We start from the raw sequence: 18,862 nt of genomic DNA on the forward strand, positions 1-18,862 counted from the left end.
CCACGGATCTTTTTCTCGTCTCGATGAGAAATCTGTCAAGATTATATACAACACGTATGTGCGCACGCACCTAGAATACTGTTCTAGTATATGGAGTCCGCATTTGATTAAGGACATAGAGTGTCTTGAGCGTATGCAACGTAAAGCTACCAAGATGGTTCCTCGCCTTCGCCAGTGCTCGTACGAAGAACCCTTGAAGAGGTTCGGAATGCAATCGCTAGCAATCAGACGTTTGTGGATTGATTTAGTTGAGACTTTTAAACTCGTGCATGGGCTATATGATCTGCCCACAGATAAATTATTTCAAGTGGTTTGGAGCGGTAGAATTGCTCCAAAAATATTTAAAACCAGATTTGACACGTCCTCCAAACCTTGGATTAACAATAGTAGTGGCTACCTGGATATAAAACTCTAGCGTTCCGTGCATTTCCGAAGTGTTTGTTACGGTTTCTGCCTTCTAGAAGGCTACGTGTTACGGGAGTTTCGGAAATTCTCCGTTAACTTCGCCGAAGCGGCGCTGCTGTCGCAAAAATCATTTGCTTGTCAGGTTTCTTCCAAGTGATATATCCAGATAGCCACTACTATTGTTAATCCAAGTCCAAACGAACTTTCTTCACCCATCATGTGGTAAATTCTTGGAACTCTCTCCCATCTGCTGTAAAATTGCGTTCTTCAGTTGGTGCTTTTAAAAATAGATTGGACCTAATCCGTTCCTGTTTTTCGTTTTTTTTGTCTCTCCTTTGTTTTGTTTTTGTAAACGATGCTGACCCAATAAGCGCTTGCGCTTTTTATGTAACTCAGTTCAATAAATTCTATTCTATTCTATCCATAGAAATATCATAGTTACCTAGAATGCTGCCGCGTAAGTGAGAAATAACCAAACAGCCGTGGCAGACGATCGAACAATATCAACCAATCAGGACACAAAGAGCGACTACCGGCGGTAAAGTGTGACATCTAGCTTGAGTTCTTAATAATAATAAATTACTTTATACCATGGAGAAAGAAGGTGAGGAGGGGAAATGGTTTTCGAAACTCGAACGGGCTTTTGATGCCATACTCCCACAACTGGGTGGATTGGGGGATGAAAAGAATAGGGGACGCATCCTGGTAAAAAGTTCTGGCGTAAAGAAAATAGCTACCTCAGCTCGAATTTGACACGTGATAATTTTTTCCCAGGATTCCCCCTTTTGACTCCCCTACCTCCTCCTACCTGTGGGAGACGACTTCAGGGATAGGGAGTTAAGTGGAAGCCGTAATTTCCCCTCCTCACCTTCTTCCTCCATGTTTATACATTACGTCACTATAGAACCAGCAATTGATTGGCCGATATCTCTTTTATTTTAAATTTACTGTCGATGTTTTTAAATATGGCGGGTGATCAAATTGTTCCGACGAGGCGATAAGATAAAAAAAACTACTTATTAATAATTTTAACTAAATAAAACATTGCGATAAAAGTGTTTAATCACAGTCTTCCAAATAATCATCCAGCTTTTGTGGCTTTTCTGAATATATTTTCAGACTCAAGTAATATAAAACTGAGTAACATCACATGTAGCCTGGGGTGTTTTGATAAATTTGTAATTTGTAAAGGATTGGATTCAACGAAGTTCAAAGAGCAGATGGAATTAGGCTTAAAAGAAGATTATGTTTTATGGTATGATAATACTCTACATTCAAATTCATGTGCCTATTTATCTGATAACAACATCTGCAAAAACTGCAAATAGTTAAAAGCCACAATAACTCGGCGAATCAATCGTAATAAAGTTTCATGCGGTATTTCTAAACGAAATAACAAAGAAAGTAAACAAACTCGAAAGTCTTTTCGAAGAATGTCCAGAGTTGAACTACTTAAGCAAGTTCAAAAATCAAATTCATTAATTTTTTAAATTTTAGTGGTTGGAGGAAGACTTCATTAAGTAACTGACCGACTGGGAGGAGGAAATTGCTAACCGTCCAGGATCATTCACTGCTGAACAAAAGAAAACCATGATGCTTAGCAGAGAAACAATGGAAGGATTAAAAATTACTGGTTTGTAAAATTACGAATAAATAAACTCACAAATTTAACTGTCACTTTAATTATTATCTCCCCCATGCAGTGCCAGCCATCGTAAGATTTATAATTATATACTTTTCATGATGTCACCAATATGTCAGGGGAAACGACTGATGACGAGAGCCGTCCGTAGCACAAGGTTATGGATAATATCTTTGGGATGACAAACTCTTTCTTGTTGAACTTTGAATATCATTGAGTGTACCTTTTTTCAGATTCGGGAGTAGTGATGTTAAAGAGCGATACCTCGATTGATAGGCTATGAAAATGTTTTTCGATCTAGATACACTTTTGGGCCCCCAATTTCTCGGCAACCGCTGAGTCCACTAATATAATAGATACGTAGTTTAACATGGTATAAAAATAAAACACTCGATTACGATAAACGTTGGAAGCTCGAGGTTCCTAGCTTTGGACCCGCGGTTTTTCAACAACTGCTAAGGCCACAAATATGAATGATACGTCGAGTAATAGGGTATGAAAATGTCTCTCGATCGCGAAACAAATTAGTCCCTTGGGAATCCGTTAATTTGGGTTCGATTAATGGGGTATGCAAATATTTCTTCATCATGATCGCCGTTTGTAGCTATTATTTATCAGCAACCACTTAAGGGACTAATATAAATGATAGTTCAATAAGAATATTGGCAACGAGAAAATTAGATTTGTAATATCATGTGTTTTTTTACGATATGGATCTTACCATGTCCTCTCGATGTTGAAATAATATTACGGCTGGGCTGACTTGTTGTCCAACGCTTAATAAAGTTGCTGGTCACTTTTCCATGCTTTTTCCTATATCGGGTGTTACTTATTTTCAGTTGGCTGAAGAAGGACCAATGGAATTGGGTTTGAAGAAGAGGAAGCCATAAAATCGCAGCTCGTAAACTTGATTCATTCCAATGATTCCATAAGAACCGTAAAGAGAGGTTTCTATAACAAACCTCTATTTAAGTGACATAATTGGTTATTTTTAAAGTTCATGAGCTGACAAGGATTATGGCAAAATTTATAACAATCTGATTAGTTAACTCTTATAGTGCCATTAATATTCATCAATTTGGTGGTTTTATTATGGAAATATGGTGAAAAGCTTTAAAAAGGTTCTTAAGTTGAAAGAGCATTTCCATTGAGGTTTCTTAGACATATCGCCCACCTCAAATAAATCTTGGGAACCGTTGAAATTGAAGGATTGAATTTATATGAACTAGGGCTATATGTGTAGATGACACCAAGAACGTATATATGTATAGGAACGTTGAACAAAAGGCATCGCTTGAGCCATTATTTAATCGGTTTCAGAATAACTCCGCCCTCAAATCCGCGTGCAGCGCGCGCTTGTACTAGAAACTGTTTTAACTTTTACCGCGCACCGCACGCTGTTTATGGCTATTCTGTAACGATTGCATCATGGCACCACGCACCAATTTGATCATTCAACGTTCTTATACATATATACGTTCTTTATGACTTTGATAATGATTTTATAACCGTAGCGCAGAGCCCGAAAAACCACGAAATATTGTTCAGTAACACGCGCCGTAATAACGAAGTAATGGCAAAGAATCGTTAAAGGAGTTTATCTTAGAAACAAACCCTGACGCAGATTTTCACAAATTATAGTTTAGTAAGTTTAGGGAAATTAACTAAATTTCAGGCATTAAGTTGGAAGAATTTATTCAAACCTTCAATACAATAAACGTTGTAATTTTTTTTCACAAACATGCAAGTTAAAAGAAAATCAATTGAAAAAACGAACTGTTTAAGTTAAAGAAGCGAAGATCTATTCTGGTTGTTCAGTCGCCGCTTGATCGCGAGAAGAACGTGAGTAAACCTGGTGAACCTAGTAGTAAGAATACAATTCGTCATGCATCAAATCACCACACAGCACACAGGTGAAGTGTGTGAAATGAACCCAAATTTAACTTACAAGCCATTGGACAGCTCTGTATTGGGCGATTATGTGGACCAGAGAAGTGACGCGTTTCTCAAAGTTAAACCTGTCCTTTAGTTGCACAGCGTCTGTGGTCATTTCTTGAGGGTTAATGCCAGTAACATACGTGACTGCGCTGACGGAGAAGTCGTATAGTGCTGATAACCCATTATTGAGGTGAGATGGTATGGTGGCTGAGAAACTGTGAGCGGCGTTGATGCTGTCATGAACTCGAGATGGAATGACGAGTATCGTAGTCTTCGCAGTGATAAAGGCTGATATGAGTTGTTTTGTGGCAAATCTGGCAGAGTTCATGATTCGGTGGTTTAAGATCTTGTAATAAATATAATACATTAGCAACACTTCAGATTATCTATTAATAATTAGTAATCAGTAAAACCGGATTATCATTAGATGTTTCAGCTTCCTTATTCAATTCCTCCCATAACCAAGTAGCGTTTGTATAAGCATTAGTTATGACCTCATTTGACCCATAATGCCCGATGGCGTCTGTTGTAACTTGTTTTATGTTTTGGGCTTTCTGTTGGGCATGCCTGTAAACACGACGTGTAATTCTGTTGGTCAAGCCAGTGACTCTCTCCAGAACTTGATTCTTCTTAGCATCATCCACATCACCTTCGTCCAAGGGTGGCAAGATACGGTCAACGCAATCCTCAGTGAGGGAGAGAGCTCCGTTGACTGAATACACCATTAATTTCCCATATCGAGTTTGCAAGAGACCAGCGGCAGTATCGACTCCATACTGTTTTACAGTATTTACCTTGTCAACACCGTAAGACTTGTAATTGTAGTATTTGTCGACACCGGTTCGCATCGTATTGGTGCACAAATTCTGGGTATCTTGTAGAACCTTAAATTTGAGAGGCCAATTAGAACTGTGATTATTGAAACATATGAATTACTTTACCATGTCAGTTGGTTTCGTGATTAGAGGAACTTTCTCCTCCAACTTCTCAAGACCTTTTAATGCCACAGCATCAGCGAGAGAGATTTGACGTCCAAATTTTCTTACAATAGGTTGGGCTTTTTCATTAGCAAAGAGCACAGACTTCTCGGCAGTTGAGAGAGTAAAGTTAATGACGGGATTAACTTTTTTAACTCTTCCGTAAGTATGGGTGGCATAATCTAAGGCGGAATGCACAACTGGCAGGCTAGACAGCCTGACTAGGAATTGATTTTTCACTGCTTCAACTTCGGCCATTATATTTGCGTCACTATTCTGGTAAAAGGAAGACAAGTCATTAGTAAAACTTTTCTTACAATACATGACACGTAAGAATTCGTATTTGCCACATTATCTGAACTTTAACTACTTTGTACCTGACAGTTTCACAAAATACCTTACATGAACCCTCATACAGAAATATATTAATAAATTCTTACGTAATAGTCTGGAACGATTATCGGATTGTTAGTCAAATCGCACTGTGATTCCGAATACCCGAGACAAATGATTTTATACGTATTTGATTATCGTAATTTTCGGCTTCAACCAATCAGAAGTCGAGTCCTTGGATCAAGACATCATTTCCTGAGTATTATGTGTAAAAAAGTGCGAAATTAAGGTATAAAAACCTTTTGACGCGTATAGAGATAACTATATCACGTTGAGTTGCAAAAGCTGCCACCTAAAATAGACATTTGCGTGGCCTATATTGAAAAGGACTTTTTTATTTAGGCAAAACTAAAAGGTTATATCTAGCGTGTTTTCACCCACCCCCGATTTATCAGCTGTGATTTTTATCTTTCGTATAATAATTTAATCTTGTTTTTATTTTATTACCAGTATTTTGTTTTACTATTTTTGTATGAGTGTCGAGGATGTGAGTGTCGAGGATGTTAGTGTCTTCGGGATGATTATATTCCGAGGTTACGGCTTTGTAAAAATAATTTTTAATCAATTAAAAATATAAAAAAACATCAGAAAATATTTTTATAAAATTACTGAATCGAAATAATTGAAACCAAATTGGAAAAACGAAATTCTTTAAAAATGGCTTCTTTAGGTAAGTATTCACCACCAGATATTAGCGGAATTTAAAAAAAAAAACAATAGACCACAATGAATGTGATTACGTCTTTCCTTTGATGTTGAAGCCTTGCGACTTAAGAAGTTAGTTTTCTTAATATGTGAGAGAACTATTTATCTGCTTCACATTTGAAGAGTTAATATGTAGTTAATATACAAACCGTTTTAAAATATTACAACGATATAAAATATTAAGAATTAAACAAAACATCACATGTAGAGTTGGTAATTAAAACATATAAACGAGTACATTTAAACCAGCTTAAGAAAAAGTCCGTTCCCAGAAAACATTTTCCACTAGTCACCAAAGATGAAAGAGAGAAGAAGGATTATCAAGTCTGATAAAGAACAGAGAGGATATCATCCCCAGCGAATCAGAAACTTGGTTAAAGTTAAACGCCATTTCAGACCTAAACCACAAGTAATTAATTCAGCCAAGCATACGCTTCCCGCAACCAACATTTTCGCCCTCTCCAAATAGAAGGAGAACCAAACCAAATGACTGACGAAAAATTAGGCAGTAGATCATCAATTCCGTTTCAATGTCTATCTGAAGAAATTTGACATAGCTACTGTGTCACAGAGGAGAAGCGAGATAAATCTTGGAAAAGCAAAAAGAGGGCCATTCAAAGACACTCTAGGACAAGTATCCAGAAAAAACCTAGTCCGCGATTTTTCCCCAAGATGAAAAGTGCACAAATAATTAGCCCTAAAGTCTTGTTCTCACTCAGGGCCGGACTTAGAGATCCTGGGCCCATAGGCAGATTAGGAGTCTGGGCCCCCTTTTCACGCGCTGCATTTACTCTTATCCCTGCAATTAGGCTGTACCTGAATTTCCCTGATTCAGCGTAGAAGCAGCGTTGCCAGACTTGAAAAACGAAATTATTGTATTCTTGCTTAAAAATTATTGATTCTTGGGATAAATTATTGCAATTCTCACACGGCCAATTTTAGCGTTAGCCGCGCGAAATTCAAAAATAAAATAGTGCAAATATTGAAATTTGAACTATCTACGTTATACTTATTTTACACTATAACACTGAAGTATAAGTATTGCAAAATTTATTGCACATATTTAAAAATTACAAATTTAAATTTTTAAAATAGGAATGCGAGTCTTAGAATAAAATATCTCTACAGAATAAGATTCTTCAGACAATAATTCAACTGTAAATATTAATTTGTTTTAAGAAAGAGTTTCAATACCAATTCCAAAATGAAAACCGTTATTAGAAGTCGCCATTCTTTTTAGAAAATAATAATTGGTATAATGTTACCCATGTATACCTAAACTGCTTTCAACGTGATTCTCAACAACTAACCTAAGATTACTAGACTTGTCCAAACATGGAGGAAGCAACTACTATCATGGAGAAGGAAAGCAGGCGCGCGAACAGCGGCCCAATACACCTTTGTGCCTAGTAGAGTGTCGCCACCTTTTAATGAATGGAACAACTATAACTTTATAAAAATTCCATAATGACTGTCTTAAAATAGGAGTCGCTAAAAGCCTACGAACCAAGTATAACGCCTGGCGCCTCTAGCGGATTGTCGTGCCGCACTTCGAACAATCGGCCCGTGCTAGAGGTCTCGTAGTTTCTTTCTCCATTGTCCAAAGAACTCCAAACCCAATGATAAGTGATAAGCAGATAACGATAGGATTTGGCGCGGTACATAGAATATCCATGGGCGCACTGAACAAGGGAACTGAGACCAGGGTGGGAAATAAGGATTCTTTTGAAAGTGAACATGTTACCATAGTCTATGGGCGAGGCCCGGGCTTACGGCCGAAGCCGTAACCAAATAAAAACTGACGAGACTGGAAAAAACCATCTTAAACTACATTTATTGAAATTATGGTACACAACTTTAAAATTATTGTAAATAAGCGTACAATATTGTACAAGCCTAAAATTATGGTATGACCAAAATTTTGGGCTAAAATTATTGTTTTGTACAATAATTATGGTACGTCTGGCAACGCTGCGTAGAAGTCTGAGCTCTACGGTTATATTACTAAATAAAAGCTCTTAACAATCGTCGACTAAATATGCGATAATTATGCAACATTGCGATTTAAGGCTGCGTCCGTAAACTGCCACGCAAAAATTTAGGTAATTTTAAAACAAAATCTTCTACCTAGGAATTTCTCCAATGTAAATTACGATTGATATTATAGATTTATGCCTTCGAATACAGTAATTACGGTCACTGGAGGGCCCCTTCCAAGGATGGGCCCCTAGGCCACGGCCTAGGTTGGCCTAGGCGGAAATACGGCACTGTTCTAACTAGGGAAAAAACACCACAACGGTGAGAGTAGACGCAAAAATATTGCATTAGGCCTAACGGACATTTTTCGCGTCGACGATCACCGTCGTGGCGTATTTGCCCTAGTTAAAACCAGCCTTAAAGATGCATTTTACACATCGTGTGTGATCCACAAAATCTTCAACTAAAGACCGTGTTTGTGTTATGAAGACCTTTTATCAAAGTCAACTCGCCAAAAGTGCCTTAATCCTGGTTTCATCCTTTGCGGGGTCAAAGTTGTTTAAGGTCACTTCTAGCATCATAGTATCCAGAGATATTCCCAAGAACACCAGAAAATATCCAAAGTCCAACCGTAACGTAGAAACCTAGCTATTATAAAACCCTCCCTCACCTGGATAAAAACTATCCGTAGACAAAATAAACCAAATACATATTGAGTGTCGCTCCTGGGCCCTAGTGACATTGTTATAAGAATGCGCCTCTCTTGATTGTTTAAATGTCGCCCCAAAAAGAAAAGAAACCTTAAGATCACACAAAATATTTAAAATCCTTATTCTCCATCAATTAGCAAGCCGAAGCTATAAAACTACATACTTTATCGTCCACACAGCAGACTTAAGTTTCATTTATGACAAAGATCTCTGTCATCGTTTCATTTTAACTGAATTAGTTAAACAATCTTTAACTAAAAAAATACTTTACATTACCTTGTCAAATTAATTTATAAGGAAAAACAGTATATCAATTTATTATTGTTTCCTCCAGCTCGGCCTAAAGACGCTATTTTATTTTTGAAGCCCACATCCGCCCGGTGACTCTCTCCGGTACTACTTTTGTTTTCAAATAACGTCATAACACTGGGAACCAATGGAAAGCGCCCGCGGTTTTTGAACTCTCGCAGAATGATGTATCATGAAAATAACATGGGTTTAATGAGAAATGGAATACTTCCCCCCCGTCGGGGTTTATTATGAACTACTGGTAACAGTTATAAAAATCATACCCACACAAGTGGGGGGCGAGCAGTGACTGCGCAGCTTCAAAGGGAACTTAATAATATTGACAGCAATATTCGTATTTACATATTTACAAGAAAAACATATAACGTCAGTCCTGGTGGCGCTGATCATGATGGCGTTGTGTTTCAAAAAAGGGCGGTATTGTCATGGATATATATAACTAGCTGAGAAACCCGCCCGTAGGGTGCGCCCTCAGCTAGTTGTGTGTTTCGTGGCGGCCCTTAACAGGTCAGGGTGTGCAATAACTGGTGGCTTTACCGGGGAGTCGGGGTCCGGCTCTTTTAACCCATAAGGGTGGTGGCGCACTGGGAGATGTTAGCTCTGATCAAATGGTCCTATCTCCACCTCCAACTTCGGTCAGGTAGGGGCTGGATACTGGGCTTCGGCTCAGGCTAACGGACAGGGTCCAGGCAACCTGGCCTCCTCGGCGGATTGGGTAGCCTGCTGTGGGGCGGCGGGCCTCCGTATGAGGGCACGGCGGTCCCGTTTCCCGGTCTTTTGGAGTCCCACCGGGATCTCCGGTGCCAGCTGTGCCGGGTTACTTGGACTGCTGTGTGCCCGTTGTCCCCCTGTAGGCGCTCTCTATAAAGGGCTCTCTACCTCCGTAGGTGGGGTGCCGGCTGGAGTTGCTATAGCATCCGCTCTCTATCCCACAGCTGTGCGCGAAGTGGGAGCTGGTCGTTCCATTGCTGCGCCTTTTGCTGGGTTTGTCACCTGTCCGGGCTTGTGGACGCTGGTGTATGGCATTCTGATGAGACCACCGGTGTAGTAGGCTTTTTGATTCGCTTGGAGCACCTGTAAATGCATTTCTGACCACATGCGTGTTTCGTGGCACCCTTTTAAAAGTCGATTGCTGACTTAGGCCTAAGGTGGTGCCTTGGGTATTAGCCTAGCTGATTATTATTATTATTATTATTATAGTCAAAACACCACAATAAGGCCCCCTCCCCCTTTTTCCCATGAGATAATTTCCGTGGTACACTTTCCCCATAGTCGACCCACCGCAAAAGGCCCCTTCCCCCTTTTTCCCATGCGAGAATTTCCGTGTTACCCTTTTCCCCGCGAAAATAGCTCAAAAACTTGTCTTTCACTCTCATTCCAAACCCCACAGGGAAATTCCTCCCTCCCCCCTGTTTCTATGCGATAATTTCCATGGTACCCTTTTCCCCGCAAAAATAACTCACAAATCTCGCCTTTCTATCTCGTTCCAAACCACTCAGTAAATTCCTCCCTCCCCTTTTTCCCATGCGAGAATTTCCGTGGTACCCTTTTCCCCGCAAAAATAACTCACAAATCACGCCTTTCTATCTCGTTCCAAACCCCTCAGTAAATTCCTCCCTCCCCTTTTTCCCATGCGAGAATTTCCGTGGTACCCTTTTCCCCGCAAAAATAACTCACAAAACTCGCCTTTCTCTCTCATCCCCCCTGTACCATTTAAACCTCAAGTATCCAATGGCAGATTTGCTCCCACTCATGACGAACAGAAAAAGTACGCTCATCCTTGAGCCTCGATTTATCTCTGCCACGTGGGCCACGCTGTCTATAGTCGAGCCACCTCAGTAACGAAGCGAAAGGCAGTCTCGGTTCCAAGCGCTCCTTATTAAATAGATTCCTTACTGACTATGCAAAAGCTCGAACGTACCAAGCGTTCCTTATTTTATATATGCTTATGGATTCCCTACTCGTAGGCTTCTCAAGGCATTCGGCCACGCCCTCCGTTTAAGGAGAGAGGAGAAAAAATGTGAACCGGAAATTCGTGTTTTTAGGTCTGCCGCGCATGATCAAATTCAAACATTGTTTCCGCTCGGCTCTTAACGGTCTTTTCGTAATTCAGATTTTGTTTTCTTTTAATTAATTATGTAGTTTTAATAAAATCAAACGATGCCGGTTCCAACGAAAGAAAACGTGTGTATATTTGGGCTGTAGCAGCAACGTCTTCTGAAAGATCCCCTTCTGCAGTAGCATATCGGATTATTCTACATTCGTTAAATACACCATAGCATAGCATTCATAGCATTCCCCTCAATTTATTGCAAATTCGAGCCTCGTACCCGTCCAAAAAATTAGAACATTTGTTGTAAACTACACCTGTAAACTAAAAACATTTTTCAATGGGTGACTATTTAATGAAACCATTAATTACACAAGCCAACTAAGTTCAGTGTACTAGCATTCGGGGAAAAACCATGGAGCTGAGCTAAATACATTCCAAAACGCCTCACAAGGTGTTAAATTTGTACTTAGGGCACTAGAAGAATAAAAAATCGAAATTCAGTCATTCCCTTTCATAGGCATTATTGTTAAAACGTATTTTTACACATGACTTACTTCGTTAATTATGCTAATTTTGTTGGATATCGAAAGAGATAAAAACCAATGGGAAGTTGAAGGAAACCATTGGGTCCAAGGAATAACAGAAACTGCCCATTTGCGCGTTTTAGAAGTCGTTTTTAACGGTCAATTACTCGGATTCGCGTCAGTTTAGGAAAAAGTTTCTTAGGATCTTTTCACTCCTGGTTGCCCAAAGAACACGCCTGTAAATTTGTGCCAGACTGCTCTGAAACACCCTGTATGTGACCCTTTTAATGATTTAACTGTCGGCAACAATCTTAGCGCAGAGCCCGAAAAACAACAAAATATTTTTTAAGTATCTACACGGAGGAATAATTAAAGAAAAAGTCCAGGTTTGGTAAAACTTGGGTCTATTTGAAAAATCATGTTTAAATAAACTCAAAAATATCAGTCGTAAAATTGTATATTTATTAATGACGAGAAATTAATTTTTAAACGAGCGAAATTTACCGCCCAGCGATCTGACATTTTTTGTTTCGAGGTGACGTTTTAGGACTTTAATCACGCGCTGTTCGCGCTATAACAGGCTTTAACCATAGAAATCGCAAAGGTAACTAGAATGCTGCCGTGTAACTGGCAAATGGGCCAAACGCCGTGGCAGACGATAGCCAGATCTCAGCCAATCAGAGCTCAAAGAGTGGTTCTGCCAAGAATTTAATGTCACCCGAGAGAATGACGTCACCTATCTCCCGCTATTGTAGCGGATCCAGGGAGGATTATTATCCTCCTTGGCGGAACCACTCTACGGCCTCTCATTGGCTGAAGGTTCAAGGCGAACTGGCGTCAAGCTCGGCCGTAGGCGGCAGCATTCTAGTTACCTATGAGATTTCTATGGCTTTAACAGCGCTCTGTTCCCCGCGCGCGCTTGCTCCGCGTGCGGTCTGCGGAGGGAAGGCGAAAGAAAATGGCAGCTCGCTTGGCGGTAAATTTGGCTCGTTTAAAAATTAATTTCTCGTCATTAAAAAAAGATACAATTTTGCGACTGATATTTTTTAGTATATTTAAACATGATCTTTCAAATAGACCCAAGTTTTACCCAATCTGGACTTTTCCTTTAAGTAATGGTATTAGGCCGGCGGATAATGTGGGTATGGTGGGTAGAAGTACCCACCCGGGAAATTCCGGGTGGGTATTTTACCCACCCGGAATTGATGTCATCAAAGTCGGTACTATGGGGATAGATCCACGGCCATTGTCACAGAATAGCTAGGTTTCCACAATTTTCCAGGGACTACGTATTTTTCCTATCCCCTCCTTGATTAAGTTAATTCATTCAGTATAAAAACTGCAGAAGTAAATTTGTAAAATAGGTTATTAAATATTAGTTTTTAATTCTAATGAGACAAGCGTGAATAGTAAAATGCAGTCTTCCCAAAAGGGCAAATCACAACATAAGCATAGACCTTTGACAAGTCTTTTCATTTCCTTCGCGTCCATCCCCTTTCTATTTCTGAAAATTCGGTAAAGACTGACTTCTATCGGGAAGTGATGCGGAAGTTAAATACAACACTATCTTTATCTCATGCTTTAAATATCGGTGCTGTTGAAAACTATGCACGCGGCACTGCCCCGATTGAAATAGATTAAAGTAAATCATCAAAATCAAAATTTAAAAATACATAAAATGACAAAAGCATAATTTTCATAAGTGTATTTAAACGTTAATGTTTGTCGTCATTAGTCTCTTTGTATCAAACATATAAAATAGTTATTAGCTACCTCCCGTTGTGAAATAGGAATTATAAGTGCATATGCATACACTATGAATTTTAGAAGGTAAACGATAATAAATGTATATTACATATATGACATTGAGTTGATTATTTGGTTAGTAGTGGGCTCTAATGTAAGTGTTCAAAAAATAAATAACTGATTATCCCTAAACTGCTTATTTGACACCAAAGCCATAAAGTCTCCATTAACTTTTAAATAATTGTAATTTAAATAATCGGTGCCTAATTTTAAGGAACGAGGTCTTCTACCACAAATTGGGGTAGTAAAAGTACCCACAGTTGTCAGTACTACGTTTTATAACGTTGTCTCTACCTTTCTATATAATTGAGTTTAAATATTAGTACTCAGATCCTTCTAACATCGTTACACGTAGCCATATGAATTTAATAGCTACATGAAATCACGCGTCAAAATATTTGGAAAAAATTGTTGAATCAGTTCATTTCCAGAAATGCAAAGCGCAGTACAGTTTTTGCATTGCGCAATTAATACTATGTAATAATAAATTTGAATAATACTAAATTTTTGTAGTTTTTACCTCTATCAATTTTTCTTAATTAGTATTATATAGGCCTATCTTTTTATGTAGGATAACCCAATAAATCCGCCCCCCCCCCTTCTTCTGACTACCCACCCGAGATTAACACGATCCGCCGGCCCTATACGAATCGTTAAAGAGATAATTTTAGAACAAACCCTGACGCAGATTCTCACTAATTAACCGGAATTATTATTTTGTTAGTTTTGGGAAATTAGTTAGTAATTTAACGCAATTAGAACTAAATTTCAGGAATAGAGTTGGAGAATTTATTCAAACCTTCAATAAAATAAACGTTATAATTTTTTTCACAAACATGCAAGTTTGAAGAACAATGAATTTAAAAAACAAACTATTTAAGTTAAGGAAGCGTAGCTCTACTCAGGTGTTTCTACCTCCGCTGGTTCATGAGAAGGTTGTTTATACACCGGGTGAACCTAGTAGTGAGAATCCAATTCGTCAAGCACCAACTCCCACAGAATTGAATTATGCTAGATAAGGCCAAATTTAAACTTACAAGCCACTGGACAGCAGGGTATTTGGCGATTGTTTGGACCAGAAAAGTGACGCGTTCCACAAAGTTAAACTTGTCCTTTAGTTGAACAGCGGCTGTGGTCATTTCTTGAGGGTTAATGCCATTAATGTACGTGACTGCGCTGGCGGAGAAGTCGTATAGTGCTGATAAACCATTATTGAGGCGAGATGGCATTATGGCTGAAAAATTGTAAGCGGCGTTGATGCTGTCATGAACTCGAGATGGAATGACGTGTATCGTAGTCTTCACAGTGACAAAGGATGATATGAGTTGTTTAGTGGCAAATCTGGCGGAGTTCATGATTTGACGGTTTAAGCTCTAGAAATTAAAAGGATTACATTAGTAACACTTCATATTATCTGTTAAAATTAATCAATAAACCGAATTATCATCAGATGGTTCAGCTTTCTTATTCAGTTCTTCCCATAACCAAGTAGCGGTTGTATAAGCATTAGTTATGACCTCATTTGACCCATAATGCCGGATGGTGTCTGTTGTAACTTGTTTGATGTTTTGGGCTTTCTGTTGGGCATGCCTGTAAACGCGACGTTTAATTCTGTTAGTCAAGCCAGTGACTCTTTCCAGAACTTGATTCTTCTTGGCATCATCCACATCACCTTCGTCCAAGGGTGGTAAAATATGGTCAACGCAATCCTCAGTGAGAGAGAGAGATTGCAAGAGAACAGCGGCCGTATCGACTCCATACTGTTTTACAGTATGTACTTTGTTTGTCAACTCCATAAGACTTGTAATTGTGGTATTTGTCAACACCGGTTCGGATCGTATTGGTGTACAAATTCTTGGCATCTTGTACAACCTAAAATTTTAGAGGACAATTAGAACTGTAGTTATTGAAACAAAAGAATTACTTTACCATGTCAGTTGGTTTTGTGATTAGAGGAACTTTCTCCTCCAACTTTTCAAGACCTTTTAATGCCACAGCATCAGCGAGAGAGATTTGACGTCCGAATTTTCTTACAATGGGTTGGGCTTTTTCATTAGCAAAGACCACAGACTTCTCGGCAATTGAAAGAGTATAGTTAATGACGGGATTAATTTCCTTAACTCTCCCGTAAGTATGGGTGGCATAATCCAAGGCGAAATGCACAACTGGCAGGCTAGACAGCCTGACTAGGAATTGATTTTTCACTGCTTCAACTTCGGCCATTATATTTGCGTCAAGTTCTAGCAAAAAGAAAACACGTCATTAGTAACATTATTCTTACAATAGATGACACGTTAGAATAAGTATTTGCCACATTGTTTGCATTTAAGCAAATTCATACAGAATTAACATAACAATTTCTTACGAAATATCCTGAAACGACTCTAGACAAATTTTCCCAATGCAATGAACAAAAAGCACTGTGATTCCTAATGCTCGAGACCAATGATTTTATAGGTATTTCCGTATCGAAGTTTGCGGCTTAAACCAATCAGAAGTGGACTACGTAATTAAGGTATAAAAATACCTTTTGACGCGTATAGAGGTAACTTAATAACGTTTAGTAGCCAAACGCTGTCACTTAAAATAGACATTTGCGAGGCCTATATTGAAAAATACATTTTTATTAAATTAAAACGAAAAGGTTATAACAAGCGTTTTTTTAAACATCCCTCACTTTATTAACTGCAATTTGTATGTTTCGTATATTATTTTAATTTTGTGTCGGGGATGTAAGTGTGTTTGGGATTATTTTTTTCATAGTTTACGGCTTTGTAAAAAGAATTTTAAATACATTATAAGTGTTAAAAAAAACATTTATTATACGCCGGGGTGTTTAATTATGTTACGAGAATTTTGCATTAGATTGAGCTCTTAACGCTATGAGATAAAATATACTTTTTTATGGTGATGTATGAGAATTTTACATGGGCAGCACGCTCTGGGGAAATTAATGTGACGCCACTAATTTTTTTGCCCACCTGTAACTTTAATATTGTTCGCGTGATAAGGTTGAAATTTTACAAGGACTTTCTTTCGAGGGGCTAACCACTCTTAGAAAGTCTGTACACCGGATTACGCTTAGATTAGCACTGCCAAAGGCAGGGACTTAAAGATTACGCGTAATCCCATTAGTACAGTCAAAGGTACGGCTCTGTACACCGATTACACGGAGTGATCAGCCCCTCGCTTTCTTTGGAGTATACGTTGATAATTATACTCATTTTCATTGAAATTAAGACTTATAGAACGAATTTTAAAAATTATTATTGTACATAAAAATCCACAGATGGCGATACTACTACCGCCGCCAAAGAAATTACCATTATTAATTTCGTTGTCCATGAACAGAACATTCATTCTTATTCGGCGATGTAGTTACTAGCAGACTTAGAAATAGTGATATTTTTTACGGGGGCCCTGCGGGCCCCCGACCCCCCTTAAGTTTATTTTTATTGAGAGCCACTGGCCCAAGCGGGGGGGGGGGGGATTAGGGGAAAAAAATTTAAAATTAGGTAGGGACAATTGGTTACGTTACTTACATAACATTTATTAACTTTAAAACAAGCAAGTATATTATAATATCACACATAATCATTTGTAACGCTAGATCCCGCTGTCGTATAGGGTACAAATCATGTTCCAGAAATTTCCGTAAAATGTTTAATAAATATTTGTTTAATTAAATTGAGAGCCCCGGTGGCCCGCAACACCCGTTCGAATGATTTATTTTAAGAGCCCACTTATTTTTATTAAGAGCCATTGGCCCCAAGACTCCCGCTAATTCCAAGTCTGGTTACTAGATCAGTCGTTCAATGGTATGAACGACGGAGATTTTAAACCAAAAATTCCTCCTATGAATTTAGCCAATCACGACGTCCGTTGCAAAGGGTTTTGCAATCAGCTGCTGCCGGTCAGCTGGGGAAAAACCCAAACAGCACACTCTGCGTCACACGTGGTTATTGTTGGCTTCGTATTGTCGTGTTTTAGGGTTAATTTCATAATTAAATTTAAATGGCAACTAGCAATGGGAAACGGTCGGGGAAAATATCGGATATACAAAGAGAAACAACGGTTAATTATATGAGTAGTAATCCGGAGTTTTTATCATCAAAACAATCGCAAACGTTCACAAACAAAAAAGGCTTAATGTGGGAAACATTAGCTAACATGCTAAACAGTGATGGAAATGGTCCACAAAAAAGTGTCATTTAATTCGAAAGCTTGTGATTCATCTCTTATCACTCTTTGTCTTCTTATATCTCGAAGACCTAACCTATCAGCTATTTCAGCTAATCTTAATATTTGCAATTCGATTACTGCTTCCGCCATTTTATTGAGAATATTGGTCGGTGAGATCTTAACTACACCATCAGACCATGTCGTTCACTGAACGATAAATTCTCATAGTTACCTAACGAGAAAAAATTTAACGACGGAGTAGAATTCCATTTTTATCTTTTAGCGACAAATTTTTTAAACGACTTTTTTTTGTCGTTCAAAAGCCTAACGAGTCGAGTAGAATAGGCCTCCTGGAATGAGGTCTCTAGGAAGCGGGTCAGTAAGTAATAACTAAGACTGTGTCATGATGTACGATGTAACTAGTAAAAGATGTCACTAGTAAGGGATGTTCCGATTGAGAAAGGCTCCGAGCAAGAGTTTTCCCAAGCGAAATAGGTTCCAAACAATGGAGGTCCAAATAAGGGAGGCCCAAAGTAAAGAAGGCCCCAAGCTAAAAGATCCCGAGTACATGTAAGGGATTTCCCAAGCAATGGAGGTCCCAAGTAAGGGAGGTCCCGAGTGTCAGAGGTCACTAGTTCCAGTGGCGGACACAGAAAAAACTCGAGGAGAAGTGGGCTTAATTGAAATCGTGAGCTATGGGTGTAATAACAAATCATCAAGTCACATGCAAAGCTTAAGCGCCAATGGGAGGAGGGGAGTGCCACTGACTAGTTCTGGAGGTCCTTTGCAAGGAACGTCCCTTTTCTACGAGCGTCCCGTGTTACGAACGTCCCTTGTTAAGACGTCCCTTATTATGAGCTTTTTTTTTGTTGGGAACGTCACTCGTAAGCACCGTCACTCTCCAAGATAATGTTGGGTTAAAAAACGTTTAATTTTATTGTACCATTTCAAATATTATTGTATTTTTCTTTACTGAAATCAATCATCATTTGTTTAATTTATTAGTATTGAATAATAAAAATTTAATCATAGCTAAAAACAAGAGACAATTTTAACTTTAAGTCATTAAAGGGGAACGGCCAAGCTTTTCCAAATATCGCTTTATTTCCGTATCAAAAGATTAACCAGACGTTCAATAGACTAACGCGTACCTTTGTTTGTCTTGAAAAAATAGCTTTTGGCCCAAAAAGTTGAAACGAAAAATAACGCCAAGTGTTTGGGTTTTGAATTTTCGCCGCCAT

At 38.7% G+C, this 18,862-nt stretch overlaps 2 protein-coding genes across 2 annotated transcripts in view; both read right to left on the reverse strand.

Moving 5' to 3' along the window:
* Positions 1-3,773: 3,773 nt before the first annotated feature.
* LOC149960270 (lipid storage droplets surface-binding protein 2-like) overlaps positions 3,774-18,862 on the reverse strand; it is a 36,812-nt gene continuing 21,723 nt past the window's right edge. Inside the window, exons 2-5 of the mRNA XM_090166640.1 lie at positions 4,927-5,233; positions 4,399-4,869; positions 3,996-4,331; positions 3,774-3,908 (exon numbers count right to left, since the gene is read on the reverse strand). Of these exons, the coding sequence (XP_090022766.1) occupies positions 3,849-3,908; positions 3,996-4,331; positions 4,399-4,869; positions 4,927-5,220 (1,161 nt within the window). The 5' untranslated portion in view covers positions 5,221-5,233 and the 3' untranslated portion in view covers positions 3,774-3,848. The remainder of the gene's footprint in view (positions 3,909-3,995; positions 4,332-4,398; positions 4,870-4,926; positions 5,234-18,862) is intronic.
* On the reverse strand, positions 15,150-16,799 carry LOC149960271 (lipid storage droplets surface-binding protein 2-like). Its single transcript, XM_090165272.1, has 3 exons — positions 16,763-16,799; positions 15,369-15,679; positions 15,150-15,311 (listed from the first exon to the last, which is right to left on the reverse strand). The coding sequence occupies exons 1-3, from the start codon at positions 16,797-16,799 to the stop codon at positions 15,150-15,152; spliced, it is 510 nt and encodes a 169-aa protein (XP_090021398.1).

This window comes from Leiobunum rupestre, chromosome 2, assembly GCF_980474605.1.
Source record: "Leiobunum rupestre chromosome 2, qqLeiRupe1.1.hap1, whole genome shotgun sequence".
In the NCBI taxonomy this organism is placed as follows: Eukaryota; Metazoa; Arthropoda; class Arachnida; order Opiliones; family Sclerosomatidae; genus Leiobunum; species Leiobunum rupestre.